Below are 26586 nucleotides of genomic sequence, written 5' to 3' on the forward strand. Positions count from 1 at the left end.
TGTCTCACCTACCTGGGCCAGTCCTATGTGTTTACAAAACAAACACAAAAGTCCTTGGGTTAATTGCCGCCTATAAAAGTGAGATCATTTCCCATAAAAATCCAGATTCCCCACTTCTCCTGGGGGAAAAAAGGTTTGACATCTCTCAGCGTGCAGGGAAAAAAGGTTTGACATCTCTCAGCGTGCAGGGCGGCAGCTGGCAGTGGCTGGCGGCCGGAGCCGCATCTGGACGTGCTCCTCGGCCTCGCCAGTCCCCTTCCACTAGCTTCTCTCACGTCACCTGCTTGGCCTCAGCAGGCACTGTAGTTGGCAGGCTTTCTAAATGTGTCAATCTTCGTAACCCTGTGAAGTGGGTAAGGTCCTTTAGATCAAGGGACCCTCTGCCCTTAGCTTGTCTGTGCAAATTAAAACCTTAATCCAAGGGCCCTGGACTTTCACGGTCTTTCCTTGGTGCCATGTTGGCTCACTGCTTCCTTGGGCTTGGGGAGAAGATGGGAAGAGGAATTGGTAGTGGAAGCAAATGCCCATGTCACATGCGTGTGCCAGGAACCCATTCTGTTTTACACATGGACCCATTTAATTGTCACGATAATTGCAGAGTGGGTGCCGTTAGCATCCCCATTTTACAGATGGTGAAACTACAGCTAAGACATTAAGTAACTTGCCCAAACTGATATAGCTACCAAGGACAGAGGCAGGATTTGAACCCAGGCAGGCGAGCTGTAGAGTCTGCTTGTAACCACACTGCCAATCAGAGGGTTTAGGTTGCCCAAAGCCCTCTTCACTGGGGGATGCTCAGGCACCACGAATCTATGAAGCCATGAGTCTGGTCTCAAACCCCTCCTGAGACCTCCACCACACTTCGTTTTCCTGAGCCCCATGAGGCATCAGCGGGTCTCTGCTCCTTGTAACTCGGGTCTTGTTCAATTTGCGCCATCCAAAACAGTGGCTACTAGTCACATGTGATTATTTCAACTTAAATTAATAAAAATTTTAAAAATGAAAATTCAGTCCCTCGGTTGCAGTAGTCACATTTCATAGTCAAATAGCCACACCCAGCTGGCGGCTACTCTGATGGACGGTGCAGATATAGCACACTTCCATTATCATAGAAACGTCTGTTAGGGCTTTGTTGGGTGGTGGAAGACCTCTGGGATTCTGGCTTTCACCATCTGTTACCTTGTGCTCAAACAGTCTACGGGGAGGTGCATAGTAAGTGCTCAATAAATAGTACTTTCTTCTCCAGAGGCCTCTGCATTATCTATTGCTGTGTAAATTACCCTAGAATTCAGGGGCTTGTGACGGCATAAATATCTCACATAGTTTCCGTGGGTCAGGAATTTGGGAGCAGCTTAGCTAGGTGGTTCTGGGGTCTCATGACGTGGTACTTGAAACGTTGGCCAGGGCTGCGGTCATCTGAAAGCTCAACTGGGCTGGAGGATTCACTTCCAAGATGGCTCACTTGCACGTCTGGCAAGCTGGTGCCGGCTGTTGGCAGGAGACCTCAGTTCTGTACTATGTAGACCCCATGGGCTGTTTGAGGGTCCTCATGATAACATCTGGTTTTTCCCATAGAGTGATCCAATGGAGACAGTGGAAGTCACACGCTGTCATTTCTACAATATCCTACTGGTCCCACAGATCAGCCCTGCAGGAGGGGACTGCAGAAGGGCAGGAGGCAAGACGTTAGAAGCTATGCCGAAGGCTGGTTACCGTAACCCCCCTGCTAGTCAACTCTGAACAGGGGTTAATTTATCTGGAGAGCTAACCCTGGCTAGAACTTGGAGTAAAATTATTTCTGAGAATTGAGCAGGGATGGAAAGTGGGTTTTGGACAACACTGGGCCATTTTTGTTTATAATCCGGCCAATCTTCTGAGGCAGCAGAACCACCGTCCACTGCACGGGGCGATTCCTTCACGGGATGTGGGAGAACCTACCCGTCAAATAGATGTTCCCTTGCCAATAATTTGCTATGCGGTTTTGGGGAGTTTGGGAGATAGGCAGAATTCTAAGATGGACCCCAAGATTTCTGCCCCCCTGGTGCCTGCAATTAGGTTCCAGGTATTTTGTAAATGTACTTAAGGTCTCAAACGAATCAATTTTTGAGTTAGCAAAGAGGGAGATTTTCCTGGGTGGGCCAGACTGAATCAGTTGGACACTCTTAAAAGAGGATCTGGTACATAAGAATGATGCCGTCTTGTGGACCTTGAGCTTTACAGCTACAAAGAAATGAATTTCACCCACCACCCTGTGAGCTTGGAAGAGGACCTTGTGCCTCAAAGAGACTGAAGCCCTGGCTACCACCTTGATTACAGCCTTGGGAGACCCTTAGCAGAGGACCCAGCTAAGGTGTGCTGGGACGTCTGACTGGTTACACAACAGAGGAAACTAATATAGGAAGGTCATTACCTCCCCTGGACCATCGATTTCCCCATCTGCTAAGTGGAGAGAGACTGCAGTATTTAGATCGTCTCTAAAAGTGCTTCTGGAGCAGCAATGACAGCAGTTAGTCCATATGCAGTGGTTACCTTGGGCCAGGTCATGTTGAAAGTGCTTTACGTATATTAATTATTTTATTCCTCATGACATCTTATGAAACAAGTACAATTGTCCCCATTTACAGAAGAGGAAACTGAGGCGCAGAGAGGTTAAGTGATTTTGAACTTGCCAGCCTCACCCATTAGGACAAATCGCTTTGACTCTGAGACAGCTGTTGTCTGAAGAGTCACCATGAGATCTACGTTTCTTCATTTTAAGGTGACTCCTCTGAAAATACATACGAGGAATTAGTATGAGCAGACCAGAAGCGTATGTATACGCCAGGACAAAACCAGCCACGCCCAGGACACGCCTCCCCAGGATGTGGTGCTAATGGTGCACTTACAGACCCCAGCTAGGGTTGGGGAGGAGGATATTCTGAATCAGATAGTAACCTGGGAATGAGCTTGGCAGAGTGGGCCACACTTCAATGCTTCAACACCAAAATGAGTTGATAAAGAACTTGGTCATGAGGCTTTGCCTCCCTCTCCCACTCCCTGCCAAGTGGCCAGCAGCCAGCTACAACAGGTGTTTACCACTTCACCACTGAAAGCATTATCATGCCACAGCTGCCCCGCCCGCCTTTGTCCCTTGAGGTCTGGAATGAAGCCAAACCTGACTGGGGGGACTTTATTGGTGAGTATGGTCAGGACTGACCCTTGCAAAACTTCTTAGATAATGTTATTGATTCTGCTCCGCTCGAAGCCACTTCCTCTTCCCCTCACCATCTTCACAGTCTAGGTCTTGAGCAGCCCTCATCCTCCCAAGGGAGGAAGATGTCTGAGAACTTTACCCACACTATGGTTATGAGTTTCCCTTTAAGAAAACCCAATTTAAAAGAAACGGGGCGGCGGGCGTGAAGGAGACAGAGAGACAGAGACAGAGACAGAGAGACAGACAGACAGACAGAGATAGAGAGGGAGATAAACCCAAAGGTCCATGCTTAAACCAGAAGATTAGATCGCTCGTAGTGGAACATCAGGCAGCAAGAGAACTCAAACTGGGAGACTTTGGAACAGAGATTTTGCTAGATTTTACAATGTGCCCCATCCCCCACTCCCCACCCCTGCAAAACACTCTTCCTACACCTAAAAGCAAGTTAAAGAGTATTAAAGACTACTAGGTAGAGAATTCAAAGAATCTTAGAATCCCGACTTAGTATCCCGAGAATAGGATTCTAATCAGGCTCTGCAATCGACTTGCCCTCAGAGCTTCATGGGTCTTTCTCTCTCGGAGTCTGTTTCCCTATCTGTAAAATGAGGAGGAAATATGGACAAAGGCAATGATTCTCAACCCTGGGAGATTCCGATCCCGAGCGCTTGAAAGTTAAACTTGTCTTTACTGGACCCTAACAGTTTCGAAGTAAACTGAAACTCGATTCTTAGGAAGGAAACTGTGCCACCTGGTGGTTTCGCTTTGCACTTGCAATCTCCAAATGTCTGCCAAGGCAATTTGGTATTGACTGAGTCTCAATTCAATGTTTGAGGCAGTGTACTGCACCCTCCAGGGCATGCAGCAGTGAGCTCTTTTCCACCTGAAGCTCACTGTCTAGAGGCCACATTTGACATGTACATAAAGTCCTTTGATCCAAAGCAGACAAAAGTGCAGAAGACAGAGCTACAGGGCTGAACCTGGGCTTTCAGGCCAACCTAGGTTCTTGGCCTCTGGCACTCCTGCCTTGTGGAGTGGCAAAGGAAGTCCTTGAGGACAGGGCAGGAAGGGCCCTTGAGACCCGACTTCCTGGGTAATGCACTATGAAACTCCTCTTAACCTTCTTATGGGTGGTTTCCTGCTTCAACGTCGTCACAGGCAATGACCTTGCTCTCTCCTGAGTCTAGCGCTCACATGGAGGACGTATCCCATGCAACTTGTGCCCTGCATTCCTCCACCAGGAGTCACTCTCAGAGCCCATGAGGGGCTTTGAACAAGCTGCTTCTCCCCCATCATGGTGGGGGTCAGACTGCTGATGGAGGCTTTAGGGAGTCTAGAGGGCAAACCCCTTGGGAAACTTCAGCATTTTTTTTTTCCCACGGGGCTTTCCATGTTCTGGGGGAGGAGTTTTGCATGAAATGAGCATATTGTTAGAGTTCAAGGAAGGGCCTGGGGTGGAGGGTGAGAGCCCTGAACCCACACTTCTGACCAGTTCTCCCTATTTGGCATCACCAGCAGCTGGGATAAGTAGCTGTCACCCATGATATATCTATGTCCCTGGTTCCAGCAGCCTGAGCCAGGATCCTGCCTGGTTCTTCTGCTTCCCTGTAGAACACAGACCAGGCGGAAGGTGGAAAGGCTGAGCAGGGGTGGCCTGTGACTTGGTCCCCAGGCCCCGTGCGGAGAAGCTCCTCTCTCGACTGGGTTATTGCTTAGTTGATCCCAAGAGTTCTGCCTGGAGTTGTCTTGGGAAAGTTTTGTTCCGTGTCCTGTGTTTGCTTCTCGGCCCGGGGTGCATCTTTGCTTGGGGTAGGGGGGTAGCTAGTAAGGTAACTTATCACAAGAGCCCAGGGCAGGGGCAGGGGTCAGGGACAGGGGTCAGAGATGCCAGCTGCTTCTGAACCCCATTCCTTCTCTATAAAAGATCAAAAGAGTAGGCTCTCTGTTCCTTCCTCTCTCTGTGCATGAAGGTGGGGAAGTACTGGGCCCCTCCCTCGTGGGCAGGTGGGTCATACAGATCAGACTCTGCCTTAGATTGGGGTGCTGCTAGCACAGCAGAGGGATCCCTGATCCTCAGGACTGCATCTTACTGGATATGCAAGGGAAGTGCCTGGGCGGACAGTTAGGATGGCAGGACTTACCCACTGCCCCAGGCACCTGTCCAGCCACCAAAGCTGTGAGCCAGAGAGCAAACATAGGCCAGGGTACCATGCCTGGCTCCAGCCATAGGGAGTACCGAGAGGGGCAGGTCTTTGTGTTTCAGGATGGAATTCAGTGCTCCACGCAGGACCTGGTGCTCCAGGTGGGACTTGGTGTTCTAGTGAGCTCTATGCTTCAGGCGAGACCTACTGCCCTAGGAGAGATGTGGTGCTCCAAGCAGAACCCAGTGCTCCAGGCGGGACTTGTGCTTGAGGTTAAGACTCAGTCAGTACTCTGGGTATGTGAAACTATGTGTTTTCTTTTCAAGAGGAAGGAAGAGAAAACAGCTTCCTGGCTTGGCTCCTCAGAGTGTGAAACTGTATGTGAGACACACCCAGAAAGAGAGACGAAGATGGAGGAATAGTGACACACAACTAGAGAGCTACAAAGTTACTGGGGGAGAGAGACAGAGATTGACAGAGAGAGTGAACAGAGACAGAGGCGGGGAGAGCCAGCCTCGTGACTGGACGCAAAGAAAGCACCGCTCAGGAGGTGTCTTCCTAGATGTCAAAGGAGGAGCGAGTGACCTAAGCAAGAACAGCAGGGACAAGTTTCTCTGGCGAGAGCCTTCCGCTGCTAAAACGCTGGCCTTCTCTTCCGCAGCAAAGGACGCAGAGGACAGGGCCTAGGACCCCAGAAAGCCGGCATGCGGACAGGCCTGGGCGCGCCTAAGTCTGGATGAACAGATGGAAGTTGGTGCGCGTGAACTCGTGGTGGATGGTTTCGAGGAGCGTGTCGGCGTCGGCGTCGGTGGCGGGCTCCGCGACCCCCGACGGGCCTGGACGCGCGCTGTACTCCGGGGTGTAGGTGAAAGAGAAAGCGCTAGGGTAGAAGAGGCCGTCGGCGCGCACCAGGCTCACCGCCACCGTGATGGGTGTGCGCAGCCAGCGCCAGTCGCTGCCGAAGGTGGCCACGTCGGGCACCACGCACACCAGGGACCGCGGGCTCCTGGGGGTGGGGCACGGGGTTAGGGCCGCAGTGACACCACCTAGAGCTAATGACAGGCGCGCCCCTCGTCCACTGCCGGGGCCTAAGGGAGGCCCCGCCCCCATACCTGTACATGGTTTCGGCCTCCACGTCCCCGAACCACACCTTGAGCCCCGCGTGGAAGTTCTCTCCGTGAAGCTCCAGCGTGGCCACGTCGCCGCCGCCACTCAGCTGGCGGAGGGTGGGACCAGGTCGTGCGGGGAAAGGAGCGGCCAAGGCCCTGCTGCCCTCCTTCGCCAGCCCAGCCCGCCAGCGCCCCCCAGCGTCCGGATTCACCTCGAGGGTGCGGATGAGCGGCACCGGAGTGACGGGCTCCCGGGTACACGCCAGGCTGGTGCTGAAGGAGAATTCCACCGACTCCGTCCCGATAATGGTCCAGCAAGAGCTGTCGTTGAGCAGCGCCCTGTTTGCCTCCTTAGGGCAGGGGGAGGCCTGAGAGGAGACCGGAGGGGCAGGGGCAGAAGCTTCCGAGGGTGGCTCCCAGCGTGGGGGACCCCGCACGGTGCCTGAGTTTATTACGCCTTCCGGGTTCCAGTCCGGGCTCTGCGGTTTACCTGCCCTGTCAATAAGTTCGCTGGACGAGCTGGTTTCTATGTCTTCGGATTCTAGAATTCTGTTTGTTGACACTGTGCAATTCTATGCCTTAACATTCTACAATTTTAGAATTCTTTTGGAGATAATATTGCTCAATAATGTTATTTTCTACATATTTTAAGATTATCTCTCAACATTCTATGATAATTTTCTTTGGGGAGTAGCATTGCTTAATAATAATAATAATAATAATTTCTCACGTTCTACAGTTCTGTCTCAACGTTTTATGATTTTAATACTCTGCTCAATAATACTCAGTACTATTCCTCATTATTTATTTACATTCTACGATTTCACATCCTAATATTCTATGACTCTAATATTCTTTGGGAAGGAGTATTGTTCAGTAATATTATTGCTATTTTCCCTCCATTCTCTGATTCTGTCCTAATTATCTATGATTCTACCATTCCATGGGAGGCAGTATTGCTCAGTAAGGAGCAGCCATTATGATGATGATGGTCATCCGGACTGTGGTTCTCTGGGTTCTGACTTTCTAGGATGCTCGGTGTTGATATTCTCTGCTTCTCACCTGGAACTGCACCACCTTCTCTGTGGCGAGACATAAGTAGGTGCCGCCGCCTCCCGAAGGACCACCTGGAAACTGAAACGCACACTTGTGCAGTTGGGAGATGGGCTCATCCACGTCGAGGAGAGCACACTGTTTGGTTACTTTGCGGATGATCTACAACAGAACGGTGGCAGGAAGTGTGGCAGCGAGGCGCCTGGCTGCTCAGAGGCCACCTTCTCAGTCAGCTTCTTGCTACTCCAACAGCCATGCCAGCCCTTTATCTCCATCCAGCCCCACAAAGCCCTTTACTCCACAAAGCACTGAGTGTCTTGGCTGAGAATTGAATAGGTGCTTTGCGCCCTCACCCTCCAGCCCTGCCCATGTGGGTCATACCTTCTGCATGGATCTTTGGGGGGTGGGGGGCTCCCTTCTCATACCATAGGAGGTAGTGTGATGCCCGTGACAGTGCAGACGAGCTGCACCAGGGAGCCGTAGCGGACGTAGCCCTCTCGAGGTGGGAAGTCTCCCTGAGAACAGTGGTCATCAGCTGGGGATGAAAGGAAGGAAGGAAAGAAGAAAGGAGAGTTCAGGAGGCCCCAAGTTTCTGCCCCAAACCCTGCCTTTCTTGCCTCTGGCTCCAGCCTACAACACACATGAATCTTGTGGGTAGCGTTGGCACGTAGGGAGGCAGCTAAGGCTGAAAGTTCTTATCCTGGAGGGGTCATTTGTGGTCATCCTTGAAAACGTCTGCCCCCTGGAGTGGGGGCTGAGGTGAGGAAATGGGCTGGACATGAGTCAGAAGAGGTCGGATCAGTCACCCACGCACTGGGAACTTTGGCAAGTCTTTTTGTGTTTCAAAGCCTCAGTTCCAAGGGCAGAGTCCCTTCCTTGAGCAGTTGCAGTGAAGATTAAATAAGCTAATGCGTGTGAAGCGCCCAGCCTTGGCCCGCTGACTCAATTACCCAGGTGGAGAGTGAAGGCAGCCCACTGGCGTGCGCTGGCCACGAAGGCTCCATCCTCCACAGAGAGGTAGCGCGTGGAGACCGTCTGGGAGCGCAGGCGGTTGAAGAGGGAGACCTTGGAGCCCGAGGATATGCACACTGTGAGGGGAGGTGGAATCAGTGCCCTGGCCCGGCTTGGTCCCTGGGACTTGCCAGATATATCTGAAGCTCTGTCCCCCGTGCCAGTCTGGCTCATCTGGCCACTGGCCCAGATATACTGGCTATTCGCATTTCACAGCTATTTATCTAAAACCTGCCCTAGTCCTACTCCTACATGTTTGCCTGTTCCCTTTTACTTCCTGGGCATCCTACAGTTCAATCAACGGAATTTTATCAAGTATTTACTAAGTGACTACTTTGTAGCAGGCACCATGCTGGGTACTGGGCACCAAAGGGTGAATTAGACCCAATTTTGCTCTGGAGGAAATGACAGTCTTAGAGCAGAGATAGGAACATAAAATAAAAATTCAGGATGATGTGGTGTGGGCTGGGCTTAGGAGGGCTTCCTGGAGGAGGTTATACACTCAGCTGGGGAGCATGAAGTAGGTAGGAGTTGCACAGGAGGCTGCGTAAGCAGAAGCCATGTGGTGTGAAACAGCAGTACAATGTCTTTAGGGCATGACACGGATTTCTTCCAGCCTATCACATACACAGAGCCACTGTTTTGTTTTCTGATTGGACTTTGATCCCCTGGGGAGAGAGCTCTGGGTCAACTCCCTCTCTCCCCTCACAGTGGTAGGCATACTGTAGGTATTCAAGTTATACTTAGCCCAAGTTTCATTGAATGATAACTAGCCTTTCTCATGTGTCAGGTACTGTTTTAAATGCTTTATAAGAATTAGTTTATTTGAGTCTCTCAACGACCCTCTGAAGTAAATAGTATCTCTATTTAAAAGGTCAACTTGCTGAAAATCACGTGACTAGCAAAGGGCAGAGCCAGGTTCAAAGCCAGGCTGCCTGGCTCCAGAATCCGCGTGGCACCCATCACACTATACCGCTTACTCCTCCCTGGTCCCTTCCCAATACCAAGGGCCAGCCACGGCACTGTCCGGCTCTGAGACATTCTCAGATTTTTAACAGACAGAAACTAAGTATGGTGTAGGGGTAGGAGCTGGGCTCCAGAGTTACAGTGACGCGAGTCCAGATCCTGGCTGGGCCATTTCCTAGTTGGGCGATCTTAGGCAAGTCACCTGGAATATGATAGGCCCAAATATTTCTCGAATGAATGGATGGATGTTCCCAACCTCGATTTTCTCATCTACGACATAGGAACAATGATAGTTCCTGCCTCACAGGGCCACCGTGAACGTCAAATAGAATGACGCATGGAAGTGAGCGCCTGGGAAGCCACCCCTCCCTTCCCCGGACCCTGCCTCAAACCTCCCAGCGAGAGAAGTCCTGGTGGTGTCATTGCTATGCAGGCATTTTCTCTCTCTCTCATATTCTCAAAGCCCCCAGCCCTGGGATGTGTCACTTGGCACCCGGGACACACTTATCTCAAACTGTCTCTTTGCTCTGCTGTGCGCGTCGCCCTCCCCCAGACGGCGCATTCCTCCTGAGCAGACACCTGCCCTTGTTTCTTAGTGATCCGGCACGCAGCCCAGGGCCAGGCATAGAGCAGGCCCTGAATTTCCTCTGCCTTTTAATGGTCACTTTGAATCTGTCTTTAGTTCAGCACCTGCCAGCCGTTTGAGGGGCTCCCAAGTCTGTGTTCTGTCTCCTTTCCTCCGCCCTTGCCTCTTTAACTTGTCATTCTTAGACGTCAGGCGCACCTGCTCATCCAGCCCCCGCCCCTTTCGGCTCAGGCTCCACCTCACCCACTCCGACCCCACCCCTATAATCCAGGCCCATCTCCCTTCCAAACCCAGGGGCTCCGAACACGACTGCACCCCCGCCACCCTGCTCTGAAATCAGGCCGTGCGCTGCTCTCTGCTCACGGTCGGTGTTTTTCAGCGACTGCTTCTTCTGAGAGGGCTTCGAGATGACCTTGATAAGGCGGCTGTGGAAGGTGCCCAGCTCGCGGCCTCCTCGTAGCACTAGCCGCAGCACCAGCCGGAAATGCTTCCTTTTGTCTGCATCTGAGATGTACAGGGTCTTGGCGCAACCGAATTCCTACGGAGGTCGCGGGGATGAGGCCGGCTCGTCTCAGCCCTCCTCCACGTGATGAACCGACCTCCCCTAGTCATGTGAGGTTCGCCCCGTCGGACGTGACGTGAGCGGCACGATCCAAGCTCTCGGGCGCACCCTCCATGCAGAACCCCGGTCTCCCAGCCTCCATACCGATCTCTTGGCTTCTGCACGGGAATAAATGAGCCCTCCTCCCGAGGAGAGAGGCAAGGATGGGAGCAGGAATAGGACCTCCTCCCACGCACTCTCACCCTGGAGTCCGGCTGCTCCTCGAAATTTAACTTCTGCGTCTCGGCGGCGCTGCCGGATGCGCCGTCCAGTCCCATGTAACCGCAGACCGTGGACCCCGTCTCCCCTGGTGGAAAGGGACGCGAGGGCGCGCTGGAAGGACTTGGGGCGGACTCAGGTGCCAGGCGAGCCTTGTTTTTGCCGCCAGAGGGCGCGGCGAGACTGAGCCTGCGAACCGCCCCGCTCCCAGGTCCCACTGCATCGTATCCCTACCGAAGGAGGCGACCACAGCCCTGGAGTCCTCCCTCACCTTGGCCCTGCACTGGCTTCACCCTCCAGCCGGGACCTGTGAGGTAGACACAGGGCGGGGGGCAGAAGAACCTGCGGAGACATATAAGTGCTGGACTCGTGTATCATCTCCACCCAGCTGTCTTGCAGGCAACTCGAAGGCAGCAGAAACCGGAAAGAATCCTTGATTTCCCCACCTCTCGCCACCTTCCCCAGGCTTCTCCACGACTGTGAATTCCATTAACATCTGAAACTTATTTTATTACTCTGTCATTCAATCCATCAGTAAGTCCCTATCCATACACCTTCAAGACATACCCAGAAGCCACTGGCTTCTTACACCTCCCACCTTAGGCCCACCTGCCTTCACTCTTTGCCAGGGACACTGCATCAGCTTTCCAACTCCTGCTTCCACGCCTCCACCTTCAACTTATTTCCCCACCCAGCAGCCAGATTTCCTTTATTATTATTATTATTAGTTTTAAAAGCATGAGTCAATCATGTTACTCATCCTCTTAAAATTCCCCAGTGGTTTAAAGTCAAAGTCCTCACATGATCTGGCCCCTGCCTACCTCTCTGGCTGTATTTCCTATAACCCCTCTCCCTTCTTTAATTCCAGCCACTCTAACTCCTGTCGTACCTCGCACAGGCCACGTTGGTACAGCCTCAACATCTGTGCATTTTCCGTTCCTCCTAGTTGGGAGACCCTTTCCCCAGATTTCCTCCTGCCTCGCTCCATTTTCACACTCGGGTCTCAGTTCAGATGTTGCTTTGACCTTCCTAGCTAAAGTGCCCTCTCCTTCTGTTTCTGTCACATGGCACTGCTCTATTTCCCTTCTCGCGCTCATCACGATCTGGAAGTATCTTGTTCACTGGTATGTGAGGACTTTATTGTCTGTCTCTTTCACACTAGAGTGAAGATGACATGAGAACAGGGACCGTGTCTGTGTTATTCAGTTGTACGCCTAGTGCCCGGAGATGCCCAGAGAGCCTGGCACTCGATAACCTCTCAGTTAGTAGTGGTTGAATGAAAGTATGAATGAACGGGTGAGTGAGTAAATGAACGGGGACCGTAGAGTCCCAGGGAGGTTCTGCTAAGATCAAAGTGGGGACTAGAAGTGACCGAAGGAAGAAGCCACTGATCAGCCAATAGCTGAGCCCCCAGACCTCTTCAGGCTTTAAAAGACACTAAATGGTGGGGGGGAGGCATAAGGCTGAAAGCCTGGGGGGGGGGGCTGGGAGGGGCTGCTCAGGCACCTACCGCTTCTCGTTTCCGTATGATTTCTGGGCCACCTTGGCGTGAAGGATCCGCACGGTCTGTCCGCACTGTTGTTGCTGCAGGCACCGGCGAACGCCTTCCCTCAGGACTGTGGCGCGCTCAGGGGATGACCTGGGAGGCACGGAGCGGAGCGGGGGAGCTTCAGGGGGCTAGGTGGCTTGGGTCCCAGCGCGCGCAGGTTGAATGAAAGGAAGGTCCAGTGCGGCCCACTCCCAGTCGAGGCGGGGAAGTGTCAGGCAAGGGAAAGGACGCGTGCAAGTCGTGGGCTAACTATTTGGGCTGCGCGGTGCTCAGTGAGGCCTGCGGCCAGCCCTTCGGGACCACCCAGGCACCACTCTGCCGGTCTGGCTCCGCGCCCATGGCAGGCTGGAGGACTGGGGAGAGGCCCCAGTGGCACAAAGGCCGCACTTGTGCTGGCCTTGTAAAGGGGGCAGAGTATGTGACGCCGCTGGCTTCCCTGAACCCTAAGGGGCCCCACCCCAGTGAAGTCTTGATGCCAAGGGCAAAGAGCCTTTGCTAGACCCCCAGACCGGAGTGCTCTCTTGCCCGCCTGTAGTTGCCTGCGAACATGGAAGGGCCCCCAAACCGTATCCCAAGGATCTTTGGGAAAACATTTGAGTTTTTCTGGGATCAAAGCAACATTGCCTCTCCACTTTCTCCCTAGAGAAGGGGCCTGTTGCCGCCTCAGCTTTGGCCCTCTTGATCACAAGGCCTCCATCGGCTCTGGGGGGGTGGGCCAGTTAGCGCCTAGGGGCCTGATGGCTTCTCAGCCTGGGGGTTTTGGTGGATGAAGGCAAATGGGCCTAAGACTTAAGCAACTGCAGGGAACATGTAAAGGAGTCCGTAATGACAGAGATTTAAGGGACCACCAGGTGGGGACGGGGGAAGCCATGAACCGAGTCAGTCCTGAATCCTCCATCCTCCAGGCAGGACCAGTGTCCAGGGTCTCTCCTCACTTGTGGAGCGGGCATTGGAGCGCAAGAGGCGGGCTGCGCCCTGGGAAGCGGGGCCCGGCAGTCGGGGCCCAGCCAGGTCCCGCTCCGCCCCTTGGGGCTCTCCTCGGGAAAGTGGCTCGCAGGCCTCCAACGCATTCCGGCTGCGGAGAGGGTAGCCGCCCAGCCACCCGCTTTACCAAATTCCAGCCCCGCAGCCCGCCTCTGCGGCTCCCCAGGATGGCGGGAGCAGGGGGCGCCGCTCTGGCCCCGCCCCGAGCCGTAGAGGAAGGGGGATCGCCCTGCCAGTGGGAGGGGTCGCAGCCGGAGCTCCCCCTCCCCACCCGCCGCGCTGGGTTAAATGCGGCCGCCACCTCGGCTCGCTCCAGCTGCCTGGCAGTCCCCACTTCGGGCACGCTGCCCGCGCCGTTACCTGCTCCAACTGCCCGGGAGGCTCCGCCCGTCGGCTCCGCTCAGCGGCCGCGCCTCTGAGTTGTCCAGCAGGCTCAGGTGAGTCAAAAGGCCTGGGGGCTCTGAGGGGTCTGCGGAGGAGCAGACCGCCAGCCAGAACAGGCGCCGGTGCTTAACCGCGCTGCACCGCCTAGGGGGCCGGCCTCTGACCTGCAGTGCCCTCCTCTCCTCCTGAGGTGTCCTTTCCAAACCAAGCCCCCAGCAGCAAAGCCACGCAAATGGGGAGGGAATATTTTCCCTAACTGCCTCCTTCCAAGAAGCCTCAGGACCGTCCTCAAGGTACTGACTCTTCAGCCAAGCCTTGAGGAATTATTCACAGTTTCCCCCGCCCTGGGGGCATTTACAAATCTTTCATTTAAACGCAGGGGTTGGTTAACCCCTCAGAGGAGCTCTGGGTTCTAGCGTCTGCCTTGCCACCACGTTGCTGTGTGTCCTGGAGTGAGACACTACCCTCTCTGGACCTGGTTTCTTCCCCTGTAGAATGAAGGGGTCGGAAAGGTGATGGGGCTTTGAGGCAGCTGCTACTTTCATTTTCTAGAGTTTCTGGGCTGGAGCTGGGGTGCCAGGGGAGATGTCGGCTCAGGCAAAGAACAGGATAAGAGGGGCCTTAATCAAGATTTGGGGGCCGGAGGCTTCTGCAGGTGGGAAAGGGTGGGAGGTGGCAAAGAGCCCTTGTGCCTTTACCCGCATACTCTCGAGGGGTCCTGGCCTCGGCTATGGCCCAAGCCAGAGAAAGCATTCTGCGCCCTCCCACCTCCGGCAGCTGGCACATCTGGCTTAGTCACCCTCCCACGATGGACTCTGCCAGAGGGATTTTTGTTCCTCTACCAGGCCTGAAAGGCGAAGGCCGAGAGGAACCGGGACCGGAAGGCCGCCTAGAGTGAGCGGCAGGCACCCGACCTTGCTCAGAATAGGCTCATTCACGGAATTGGGGGGAGGGGCGGGGCTGCGGTTGGGTTAGGGGCGGCTGGCCGCCTCTGCCATGAGACAGCAACAGAGAAATGGCTAAGGCAGCTTTAGCATGAGGTGGAGGGCTGGGGGCGGGAAGGTAGGGAGCAGAGGGAGTGAATGGAAGGACAAGAGGCTCAGCGGCTCCTAGGCGCCAGGTTGCCAGGCAGCTCAGAGGGAGAAGGGGAGTCAGGACTCGCAGGTTCCTTTGTAGCTCAGCGAGCCGCCTTCTTTAGCCTCACTTTTCCCATCTGTTCAATGGGAGTCTTTCTTGATTCTCGAGGGGTGTCAGCAAGGGCCTCAGGAAGGTGAGCGCTCACCTGCTGCCCCCACAAGGTCCATGGTCGCGCTCCGAGGCCCCCGTCGCTCACTCACTGCCCTCTGGGCGCGTCCAGTGCTGCTGTCGCCAGAACCCTGTGCACTCCTGCTCCTAGGCCCTCCTCGCGCCAAATATATCCTGCCCAGCCTTATCTTCAAGGCCCCGGGGCTCCAGGTCCTCTGTTTGCTCTGGGTAGGGGCACCTGCTGGGCAGATGTTGGCTTCCCACGGCCACCTAGCCAACGCTCCCAGACCCGGGAAGGTGCCCCCTGGCGGCTTGTCCTGACAGCTCGCGGGAAGTTGAGGCGTCGAGTCGCAAGTTCAAGTGCGTTTTGGCCATCTCACTGCCCGCCCCCTATCCTCCCGACTCACCGAAAGGGCGCGCGGCCCTCCGCAGCCGCCTGCGGTTGGGCCGTGCGCGTCTCAATACCCGCGCCCGCGCGCGTGTGTGTGTTACAAGGACAACCACACAGAGAGAGGCTCCTCATACACCGAGTGTAGCCCCCTGCCTTAGCTGGAGAGTGGCTTCCGTCTGCAGCGGTTCTCCTCCTGGGAGAAGAGGGCGTGGAACACGTCGGCTGGTCCTCGGAATCCCCTAGGCATAGGATTGTACCCTGGCGCATCCACTTTCTCGTCGCGCGACCTTGGTTGGGTACCCGCGTCTGAGGCTGTTCCTCATCTGTACAATGGGAACAATAACAGCCTGAGTCTCATAGAATTGTCGAAAAGATTAGATGCCACAATGCACGAGAAGCGTTTAACACTCTGCCTGGCATCTGTATATTTTTATCCACTATTTATTTACTATTCTGCAGTTTTACAAAGCAGAATTCCTTGTGTTTCCCAACAAGCCCACCGCAATGAAATTTAATTATTACGAACAATTCCAAACGTACGTAAAAGTAGAGAGATTGGTAAAATAAACCCATGACCCTCCTCCCTCTCCAAGTGCCCCTCACCCCAAATGAGACTTCTGCAAATATTATTGCTTTGTTGTTTCCCTGCCTCCCTCCAGGCTCTGACAACTCCATCCTCTGTTCCCCAAGCACCATGAGGGTCCTTCCCTGCTCATCACTGCCCATATTGCTGCTCCTTCTCCAGCCCTGGGAAACCCAGCTCCAGTTTGCAGGTGAGCCAGGGCCCAGCCCTCACCAGCAAGGGGAGGGGAACCATCTGCAACCAGCCAGGCCTGCTGGGGAGAGAAAACCAAGAGATTTGGAACCACAGGGACTGGGTTCAAGTTAACCACTTTGTTTTTCTGGGCCTCGGTGGCTTAGAGTGGCTTAGAGCAGCGGTCCCCAACCTTTTTGGCACCAGGGACGACGACTGGTGCTCCCATGAGAACCTAATGCCTGATGATCTGAGCTAGAGTTGAGGTGGTGGTGCTAGCGTTGGGGAACATGCTGCAAAAACAGAGGAAGTTTTGCTCACTCACCCGTTGATCATCTGCTGTTCTGTGGCCCTGTTGCTAACAGGCCACGGACTGGTACCTGTCCACGGCCTATGGTGTTAGGGACCCCTGGCTTAGAGATAACAAAGTTGGGCTCATGTAAAATGTCTATTTGGTGTTAATTATTTTAAGTTAAGTGAAAAATCAGGAAATTTCACATAAAACCCCCGATTTGAGACGCCTCTTTAAAAATCCAAGGATCTGCTAACACATGGTCCACATGTCTGCATGGCAACATTTGACTGGACCTGCCCGCTTTAGGAGGGGTGTGGGCTCCCTGGGCGTCCACTGCCCTAACCCGCCAGTTCACTCGTTTATGTTACCAGCCTGGCCCCTAATAGGCGTTGGAGTTTGTGGCATCCTCCTCGCCCACTCCTGAATGGATAATACCTGCTCAGAATAGCCCTCAGAGCTGTAGGAGAGAGAATTGGTTAAATTCTCCTAGCCCAGGCCCTCAGCAAATGCTGAGTGAGTGTATCTAACTTGTATTTGCCAGGCTCATTCTGTATGGGTGTTGTTATGCGGGATTAGTACCATTCTGCCTTAGGTTTCCTTGGGGGTCTCTTTGGAGATGAGGCTTCGCTGACCTAGGAAATTTCCTCCCTGATTTCGCAGGTCCCAGATGCCGTACTGGGCCCCTGGATTTGGTGTTCGTGATTGACAGTTCGCGCAGCGTGCGCCCCTTCGAGTTCGAGACAATGCGGCAGTTCCTGGTGGGCCTCCTTCGCGGCCTGGACTTGGGGCCTAACGCCACGCGGGTCGGCGTGATCCAGTATTCCAGTCAAGTGCAGAGCGTCTTCCGGCTAGGGGCCTTCTTGCGCCGCGACGATATGGAGCGTGCCATCCGCGCTCTGGTGCCCCTGGCGCAGGGCACCATGACCGGGCTGGCGATTCAGTATGCCATGAACGTGGCCTTCAGCGTGGCCGAGGGCGCGCGCCCGCCGGAGGCGCGCGTGCCGCGGGTCGCCGTCATCGTGACGGACGGGCGGCCCCAGGATCGCGTAGCAGAGGTGGCGGCGCAGGCGCGCGCCCGCGGCATCGAGATCTATGCGGTAGGGGTGCAGCGCGCAGACGTGGGCTCCCTGCGTGCCATGGCGTCCCCACCGCTGGACGAACACGTCTTCCTGGTTGAGTCCTTTGACCTCATCCAGGAGTTCGGCCTGCAGTTCCAGGGCCGGCTGTGTGGTGAGTTAGAACGCTGGAGCAAGGCTCGAAGTCTCCAATCGCTTAGATCCCAGGTCCCACCTCAGTAAATCCCACCTCATCCCGGGTGCCCCCGCCCATTCCGACTTCAGCCACGCCCACCAGGTACCTGAATGGCCCAGGCTTACCTCGAGTTGCGTCAGATGCCCGCTTTTCCCACTTTTGCTTAGGCTTCGCCCACCTGAAGCAACATTTGGCGTGCCCACCCACCGAGCTGAGCTGTTGTGGTTTACAGTCTTAAAGTCAAATTCCAACACCGCCTCTGACCGCAAGAAACACCTCCCCCCAACGCTGAGAGCAACCGCCCACTCCAGAGTCATGCCCCGCCCACGTGGGCATGACCCCGCCCACTCTGATTAGCTCCGCCCACAGTGCTGCAGGATCTGTTCTAGTCGCGCCTCGAGTCACTCCGCCCACCTTGATTTAGCATCTCTTCACCTCTATCTTACCCCTGCGTAGTTCCGCCTTATCCCACTGACACATCTAGCTTAGTGTTCCCCTCTTTTGAGCCCATTTACAGGGGTCGTTCAAGCCCTGTTCTTTTCCTAAACCTTCCCACCTGGAACGGCCTCTCTCAAATGAGTCATATCCCACGTAAGGCCATATTTGAGCATGGTGCCTGCCGGGGACCGCGTTCAGCTCTCGTGTCGGAGGGTTCTGCTCTTCTGTCCCCCGCTGATTCTATTCTTGTGTGTCCTCAGGAAAGGACCTGTGTGCTGAGGGGCGACACGGCTGCCAGCACCGATGTGTCAGCTCCCCAGGCACATTCCACTGTGCCTGCAATCCCGGCTACCAGCTAGCAGCAGATAACAAGAGCTGTTTGGGTGAGAGCTACCCCTGCCCTGCAATCCCACCGCTCCTGAGCCTTCTGTGTCTCCCCATTGCCCCAGCATCAGCCTAATGGGTCTGGAAGGGCCTTAGGAAATAAAAATCCAGCTCCCTCACTTCTCAGGTCTAAGAAAGGGAAGGGACGCCTGGGGTCACACCAGTTCTTGTTGGGACCAGAGCTGGAAATCTTGACTCCACAGTTAAGTGTGCTTTCTGCATCCTTCGCTTTCTTCTTTCAGGCTGATCTCCTACCTGGCTTCAATACAGCCCCCAAACTTATTTGTGTCATCTCACAGGCACGTCTTTACGTTTCTGTTACTTAGACACTGTTGGGGGCTTCAGTCAGGGTCTCCATACAGCACCACCCCTGCCCTGTGTATGCTGCCATTCTTGCTTCTGCCTCTCAGCTCATTCTGGGCTGCTCGCCTGGGCTCTTGCCTCTCCTCTCTGCACCTGCAAATCTTTCATGGCCTGGTTCTTCATTTTTGCCTTCTGAAAAGCTATGGCACACAATGCCTTGCTTATACAGTTGGGATTTTCTTTTTCGTATATATGTGCGTTCATTTTTTTGATCATGAGAGCAGCTACCGTTTGCTGTACTGGACATTGTGCTGGGAGTGTTGCACACATTATCTCTCAGCTTCACGACAACTTGGAAAATAAGGTCATGTGATCCCCTACACCATGTCAGCTGGGGTCTTTTGATTGTAGAACTGAGAAAAGGCTGGCTTAAAGCCGCATGTGATGACGCACGAACATTCCGATCCCTCCTCAAGATCTCTGGGAATTCCCCAACTGCTTAATTCTGTGGTCTCCTTTCACTCTGCGCTTCTGACGAATTCCCTGAATTTATAGGTCTTCTCTCAATTTCTCAATCCTACACATGGTGCTCTTGTTCCATGCATGTAAATCAGCCTCTTCCTTGATTATTTACACGTGTGCATGCCAGGACATGTACGTGTATATGTCAGTGCATGTGTCCATTTTACTAAAGATGGGCGTGGACAGAGGTGGGAACTATATCTACATAAAGTCAAACATACACACAAAACAGGAAACATTCATTCATTATCATTGAATATTGACACCTTTGACCCTGAAAGCCCTCAGTCATCCTACGTTAGGGAAGTCTTCACTGGCAGGCTCAACCCACACAGTTATTCATCTTTACACCATCTCTATTGTACTTTGTTTTTCCTCTCTCCACTCCCATCTCCTTTCTAGGAACCCTAAATTCTTACTATTTTATGCAGGACAATTCACCTCTCTCCAGTCTTTATTCCCCAGTGCAGCTCTAGGCCATTTTCACACATTTAAATCAAGATACTCAACAGGGTGACAGTTCACCCTCCTCAGAAGGAAGTTGTAAATAGCAATTACTTTCTTCCATCATATCCCTGTTCTGCAGATGAGGAAATGGAGACTCAGACAGGTGAAGTGGCAGAGTCTGTTCCTCCCTGTAAGTCTGTGAAGATCCCCAGGGCAGGAGCCCTATCTTCTCAAACTGGATTCTTGGTCTTATGCCTAGTTTAGTAAGGAGCATGCTAGGATGCATCTGGGCTTGAGTTGAGGGAGCCATCTGGCCCTGCAGGGTTAAGACCTCTGTATATAGGAATTACAGATGCCTGGGTACCACTCCAGACTAATTAAGTCAGGATCTTTGAGAGTTGTGGTTCAAGAATAAAAGCTGCACTGTCCGGGCTGAGAAGTGCAGCGCCAGGGCATATGCTGACCTCGCCTCTTCCTCAGCTATTGACCTGTGCACTGAAGACACCCATGCCTGTGAGCACCAATGTGTCAACTCCCCAGGATCCTTTTTCTGCCACTGTTGAGCTGGCTTTGTACTCCAGCAGGACCAGAGGAGTTTCAGGAGTGAGCAAGCACCCACACGAGCACCCTGGACCGAGGTCTCTGATGGGTCCAATCAGAAATGACATCTTGCTACCTCTTCCTTCCCACCAGCCATTGACCACTGCAGCTTTGGGAACCACAGCTGCCAGCATGAGTGTGTTAGCACCCTTGGTGGGCCACGGTGCCACTGCAGAGACGGCCATGACTTGCTGCCTGATGGGAGGAGCTGTCAGGGTGAGGAGTTGTCTCCTGCATTGTGCAGAGGGGTGAGGGGTCTTAGCTGGTGGAGTCCACCCTAACTCATCCTGACCTTTCTCTCCTTTAAGCCCGGGACCTCTGCAATGGTGTAGACCATGGATGTGAGTTTCAGTGTGTGAGTGAAGGTCTCACCTACCGCTGCCTGTGCCCTGAGGGACGGCAACTCCAGGCAGATGGCAAGAGCTGCAACCGTGAGTTATGGGTGAGAGGGGTTTCTGCCCACATTCTGAGCCTCCTTGACTTTGCCCTTGCTGTGGCCCAAGGGTGTGGTGTGAATGTGGGTGGCGGTGGTGGGGTTGGAGGGTGTGGTATGTCTTACCGCCATCTCTTTCCCCTCCATCCTCTACCCTGCTGTCAAGATTAATTTTTAAAAAATGCACATTTGATCATAGTCCTCACTTGCTCGAAAGCCTTCTGTGGCTCACCAGTGCCTGCAAAATAAAGATCAAATGCCTTACCCCTGAGTTTTGCAAATGGTGGGTACAACCCCATCTGTGGATAATGAAATTAAATTAGGAGGTTACATCCAGTATCAAAAAGAAGTGAGAGAATAAACAGAGTTTACTGCATGTAAAAAGAGTAAGTATTGTTTCATAAAACTTAATTTTAAATATATGTGAGTATATAAAGTACATCATGATGTACTGTCATTGTTATTATTTTTTTCACTGTGGGTTGTGGTCAAAATTTTGAAACTACTGCCTTAGCTCATCACAGTCAAGCTCCAGCCTGTCTCCTGCCGCACTTGAACATCTTAGCCATGCTGGCCTGGCCATTCCCGAACGTGGTGAGAGCACCCAGCTTCCATACACTGCACCTGCTGCTCCCACCATCTAGAATGTCCCCGCCTGCCTTGGAGAATTACTGATCCTTGAAGACCAAGTCAAATGTCACCGCCTCCATGCAGCCTTCCTCACCAACTCCAGGAAGAATGAATTATTCTTACCTTGGGTTCCCTGCATGCCCACCTATTCTGGCACTTTCCTTGACTGTCGCATATGGCATACCTGACTGTTCTGCTCTACCTCAATTGCCTTTTGAATCAAGATTATGCTTTATTTATTACTGAAGCCCCTGCAGGGCCTAGTGAAGCCTCAGGCTCAGAACAGGGGAGATAACCTTGCAGAGTGATTAGGAGCATGGGTTTGGGGGTCAGACAGACCTAGTTTCAAATCTTGGCTCAGCCACTACTTGCTATGGAATCTAGAGCAAATCACTTTATCCTTCAGAACCTCGTGTTATAAAAAATGGGGGTAATCTTCAAGGTTATATATATATATATATATATATATATATATATATATATATAGTACCTAGCCCAGTGCCTGGTACATTATAAGCTATCAAATAATAATGCTTTTATTTTGTATTACTACTGATAAAGTGCTTAGAATTGTGTCTGGTACATAATAGATTTGTCAATAAATGGTAGTTATTGTGGTTGTTATTATTATTATTATCATCATTAAAAAGATGCTTTCAGCTGATTGCCTGGCTTGTGCTAAGGACTCAGTAAACAGCAACATTTATAATGATGCTGCTGATAGTGATAATCATAATACATCATTCTATTAGCACAGTGCCTGGCACAGGAAGGACTTCACACACAGTGTCTGTTGTATAATAAGTGTTTGTGAATGAATGACCAGGTGGGTAGATGGCTGGTTCCAGCCAAGGTTCTGGTCGGTCTATCCAATTCCTCTTTGCTGTGCAGGGTGCCGGGAAGGCCACGTGGACTTGGTTCTGCTCGTCGATGGCTCTAAGAGTGTGCGCCCGCAGAACTTCGAGCTGGTGAAGCGCTTTGTGAACCAGATCGTGGATTTCCTGGACGTGTCCCCTGAGGGCACGCGCGTGGGGCTGGTGCAGTTCTCTAGCCGCGTGCGCACCGAGTTCCCTCTGGGACGCTATGGCACTGCGGCGGAGGTGAAGCAGGCCGTCTTGGAGGTGGAGTACATGGAGCGCGGTACAATGACGGGGCTGGCGCTGCGCCACATGGTGGAGCACAGCTTCTCCGAGGCGCAGGGTGCGCGGCCCCGTGTCCTCAACGTGCCTCGCGTGGGTCTGGTCTTCACCGACGGCCGCTCCCAGGATGACATCTCAGTGTGGGCGACGCGGGCCAAGGAGGAAGGTGGGCTTGGCACAGGAGCACTGACCTGCGGTTGGGTTGGACGCAGGGAGGTGGCTTTCCTGAGATATAGGGCACCCCGTCTGTCCCTTGGCCCCGTAGGCATCGTCATGTACGCTGTTGGCGTGGGCAAGGCGGTGGAGGAGGAGCTGAGAGAGATCGCTTCCGAGCCCTCAGAGCTGCACGTGTCCTACTCCCCCGACTTCAGCACCATGACGCACCTGCTGGAGAACCTCAAAGGCAGCATCTGCCCTGGTGAGCACATCTGTCTCAGGACTCTATCTTTCTCTCACTGCTCATCTTCTGATATCTCGACTTTGCATTTTCCCTTCATAGGGTTATACGCAGGGGATAGACTCACTAGACAGAGCTTTGTTGCTCCAAGTATGGTCGCGGACCAGCAGTTGGGCTCTCGCCTGGTGGTTCGTTAGTGCTGTAGTATATCCAGTTCCCAGACCTCATGAATCAGATTTTGCACTTTATTATTATTTTATTATTTATTATTATTATTTATACCTACAGCACTTGGTCTTCCCAGGTGGACTCCCATCCAAATACTAACCAGGCTGAACCCTGCTTAGCTTCCGAGATCAGACATCGGGCTTTTTCAGGGTGGCATGGCTGTAGACCATGGACCATTCACGTTCCCTGGGACACGAACCCAGGAACTTCTGTGTATAAAGCAGATGTGCTAACTGCTACACTGTGGAACCGCGTCTCAGATTTTGCACTTTAATGAGACCCTCGGGGGATTCCTATGTGTGTTAAAGTTTAAGAGGCACTAGACTAGGCAACCTGTCACCGGGAATAGTGGGTGTTCAGAATAATTTGGGGAAACTTTTTCAAAAGAATGCCGAACTCAGCTTTTTCTAAGTGGAGTCACATCATATATTCCATTAACTCGTTGGAATTCAACTCTATAGACCTGGCAAAGAGGCAGGACTGATTGTGTTTCAAGTACACAAAGCTAGGTATTTTTGTTTGTTTGTTTTAATCATGTGGCCCATAAATTCAATCCATTTACTTCATATTTTCTCAGATGAGAAAAGGGAACCAATGCTATCTGTGGAAAAGTGAACTGTTGAACCTTGTGCATGAGGAATTTCTTAGGGGTAACTATAGACTCTTTAGACTCTAACCCAGGACTAAGATACGACTCTTCTCTTGGATTACGAGGATCTGCCTCCAGAGCTAGGTTCGGTAGGGCTGGCCTGGGCCTGGGGAATCTGTACTTAATGATAAGCAAGTGGAGAATCTATACTTAAACAAACAAACAAGCAACACACATATGTACATATGGTGTCTACATATACACACGTATACATGCACATGCATGCACACATATACATGTGTGTACATACATATACATACATATACATGTGTGTACATACATATACATACACATACCTCTCTCCAGGCTAATTCTAATAATTAGCCAGGGTATTGTGAAGGCGCTGCATTAATTGATTCTTCAGGGCCCTTCCTGTTTTGACTCTTATGTCCCTGCAGTGTGACTTTTGGACAAGTCGCTCAACCTCTACCCTACCTTAACGTCCCACTTTTGTAACAAGGGAGGGTGCTGGCTTCCCAAGGTTGCCTCTAGAATTATGAGAGAAATCTGGGCTCTGTTGTTGAGGCTCTTCTCCTTGGGTAGGTCCCCTTCCCTCTGTGGACCTTGGTCACCTCATCTGCAAAGTTAGGAGTCTTTGCAGGACTGTTATCAATACCACTAATGAATGACATGACATACAACTGTTTGCTAAGGGCTAAGGGTACATACAAGACAAAGAAATAACTTTTAAATCGTGACAGCAATTTTTTATTGAAGGCCAGGTGCCAGGCATTGTGCCGTCATGTTAAAAATGACATTTGTTTGCAGAATGTCAGTGAATCTAAGCTACTACCTGTTGTAAGAGTCACCATTATTTTCTAAACTGCTAAGAAAAAAATGGGTGCTAAATTTAATTGTAAGGCACTTATTTTGATTTCACAGATGTAGAAATACATGGGGAGATAGACTTGGGTCCGTGGTTCTCAAACATTAGTGTGCATCAGACTCATCTGGAGGGTTGGTGGAAACACAAATTGCTGAGCCCCAGTCCCAGAGTTTCTGATTCAGTGGGTGTGGCATGTGGTCTGATAAATAACATTTTAGTAAATTTCCAGATGATGCTGATTGATGCTTCTGGTCCAGGGAACACACTTTGGGAACCACTGGTCTATCTGAAATACAGTCTCAGGCAGTGCTCTTCAATAAGGTAGCCACTAGCTACATGTGCTCATCTAATTTAAATTAATTAAAATTAACAAAGATAATGTTTTTTTTTTTTTTTTTTTTTTTTTTTACTTCAAACTCGCTAGCCACATTTCAAATGTTAAATAGCCCCATGAGGCTTGTGGCTACCACGCCAGACAGAGCAGATACACGACATTTTCATCACTGCATAAAGTCTCATTTGGAGAGAAATGCTGTGAGCTGTTGCTACTCAAAGTGTGGTCCATGGAATAGCAGCATGGGCAGCACTTGGGAGCTTATTAGCGATGTACTGTTTTGGGTCCTTCCCCCATTCTGAATAAGAATCCACATTTTAACAAGATCTCTTGGTGATTCCAATAAGTATCAAGGTTTGAGAAACGCTAAGATGTGTACACACGCATCATCGAATCCTCAGCACCACTTAATGAATAATAAGTTTTCTCATTGTATCCGTTTTTACACATGGGGAAACTAAGGCTTAGAAAGGTCGAGTGAGGTTCCAGGATCTCACAGCTAAATAGCTGGTAGTCATCCCAGGTCCGTCTGCACCTAAAGCTCATATACTCGACCACAGGCAGGGAGGGTGGAGGTATGTCACCGGGCCTCGGCCAGGGCCGGCTGGTCCTCCCATAGATTCTCATTTCTTTGATTCTCTGTGCCCGGCTGGCAGAGGAGGGCATCAGCGCAGGCACAGAGCTTCGGAGCCCCTGCGAATGCGAAAGCCTCGTGGAGTTCCAGGGCCGCACGCTGGAGGCGCTCGAGAGTCTGACTCAGAACCATATCCTTTGGGGCTGGGGGCGCAGGCTGGACGGAGGGGAAAGGGAACCCCCGCGACCCCCAGTGGCTTTCTTAACCCGTCACTTGCCCAGCTGACTGCGCGCCTGGAGGATCTGGAGAATCGGCTGGGCACCCATAAGTGAAGAGCAAGGTGGCCGGGACCCAGGCAGGGACGCAGCCCCGCGGACTGTGCCCTCTCGTGCGCCGTCGGGGCGCCGGGGGCGGGCTGAGCTTGGGCCCCTCCGGCAGCGGCTGTCGGGGACCAGGCGCTGGCGGGCTCCCAGCGCTGCACTCGAGCTGGCCTCGCCTGGACGGACCACAGCCGGACTGCAGGGGACGGAGGGGCGTGTGCTCGGTCCGCACGCCTTCGCTGAGTGCTGTGCTCGGATCTTTGTTGGATTCTTCTTTTGTTTTCTTTTTCTTAAAAAAAAAAAAAATTGGTTTCCACGGGCTCGGTTTGTGGGTCTTGCTGTGCCGCCAGGGGGAGGGGAGGCCAGACGGAGCGCGCTGCGGCGCCCGGGAGGCGTCTCCTTGGAGAAAGGCTCATTGTGTGGGGGTCGGGCTGGGGGGCAGGGGACCGGGCACTGCTTCCCTCTTCTTGTTTATTCAGCGAGAACAGACGGCTCCTTCTGCAGGCTGCGGGAAGGGTGGGGGCTCCACGGGAACCCTAGGGTCTACACAAGTCTGTGCCCTTCCATCCCCCAGCAGATCGAATGCTTTGCTCTCTGGCCATGCCTATCTCGAAGTGCCCCCCAAACTGCTAG

The 26586-nt window shown here is 52.6% G+C and overlaps 2 protein-coding genes across 3 annotated transcripts; one reads left to right on the forward strand and one right to left on the reverse strand.

Annotated features, from left to right (window-relative positions):
• Positions 1-3572: 3572 nt before the first annotated feature.
• RBPJL (recombination signal binding protein for immunoglobulin kappa J region like) lies at positions 3573-13879 on the reverse strand. Its single transcript, XM_036229357.1, has 11 exons — positions 13770-13879; positions 12387-12515; positions 11148-11218; positions 10861-10964; positions 10420-10594; positions 8444-8581; positions 7919-8028; positions 7503-7655; positions 6653-6808; positions 6444-6547; positions 3573-6337 (listed from the first exon to the last, which is right to left on the reverse strand). The coding sequence occupies exons 4-11, from the start codon at positions 10933-10935 to the stop codon at positions 6058-6060; spliced, it is 1191 nt and encodes a 396-aa protein (XP_036085250.1). The 5' UTR covers positions 10936-10964; positions 11148-11218; positions 12387-12515; positions 13770-13879; the 3' UTR covers positions 3573-6057.
• MATN4 (matrilin 4) lies at positions 13714-26214 on the forward strand. Of its 2 annotated transcripts, none has more exons than XM_036229355.1 (10): positions 13714-13846; positions 16089-16202; positions 17139-17708; positions 18428-18550; positions 20517-20639; positions 20732-20854; positions 22378-22791; positions 22891-23043; positions 25716-25823; positions 25907-26214. In XM_036229355.1, the coding sequence occupies exons 2-10, from the start codon at positions 16124-16126 to the stop codon at positions 25963-25965; spliced, it is 1752 nt and encodes a 583-aa protein (XP_036085248.1). In that variant the 5' UTR covers positions 13714-13846; positions 16089-16123; the 3' UTR covers positions 25966-26214. The 2 variants fall into 2 exon arrangements, with proteins under 2 accessions (XP_036085248.1, XP_036085249.1); XM_036229356.1 differs by lacking the exon at positions 13714-13846 and adding an exon at positions 14054-14086.
• Positions 26215-26586: the final 372 nt, after the last annotated feature.

This window comes from Rousettus aegyptiacus, unplaced genomic scaffold (assembly GCF_014176215.1).
Source record: "Rousettus aegyptiacus isolate mRouAeg1 unplaced genomic scaffold, mRouAeg1.p scaffold_m13_p_12, whole genome shotgun sequence".
Classification (NCBI taxonomy): domain Eukaryota; kingdom Metazoa; phylum Chordata; class Mammalia; order Chiroptera; family Pteropodidae; genus Rousettus; species Rousettus aegyptiacus.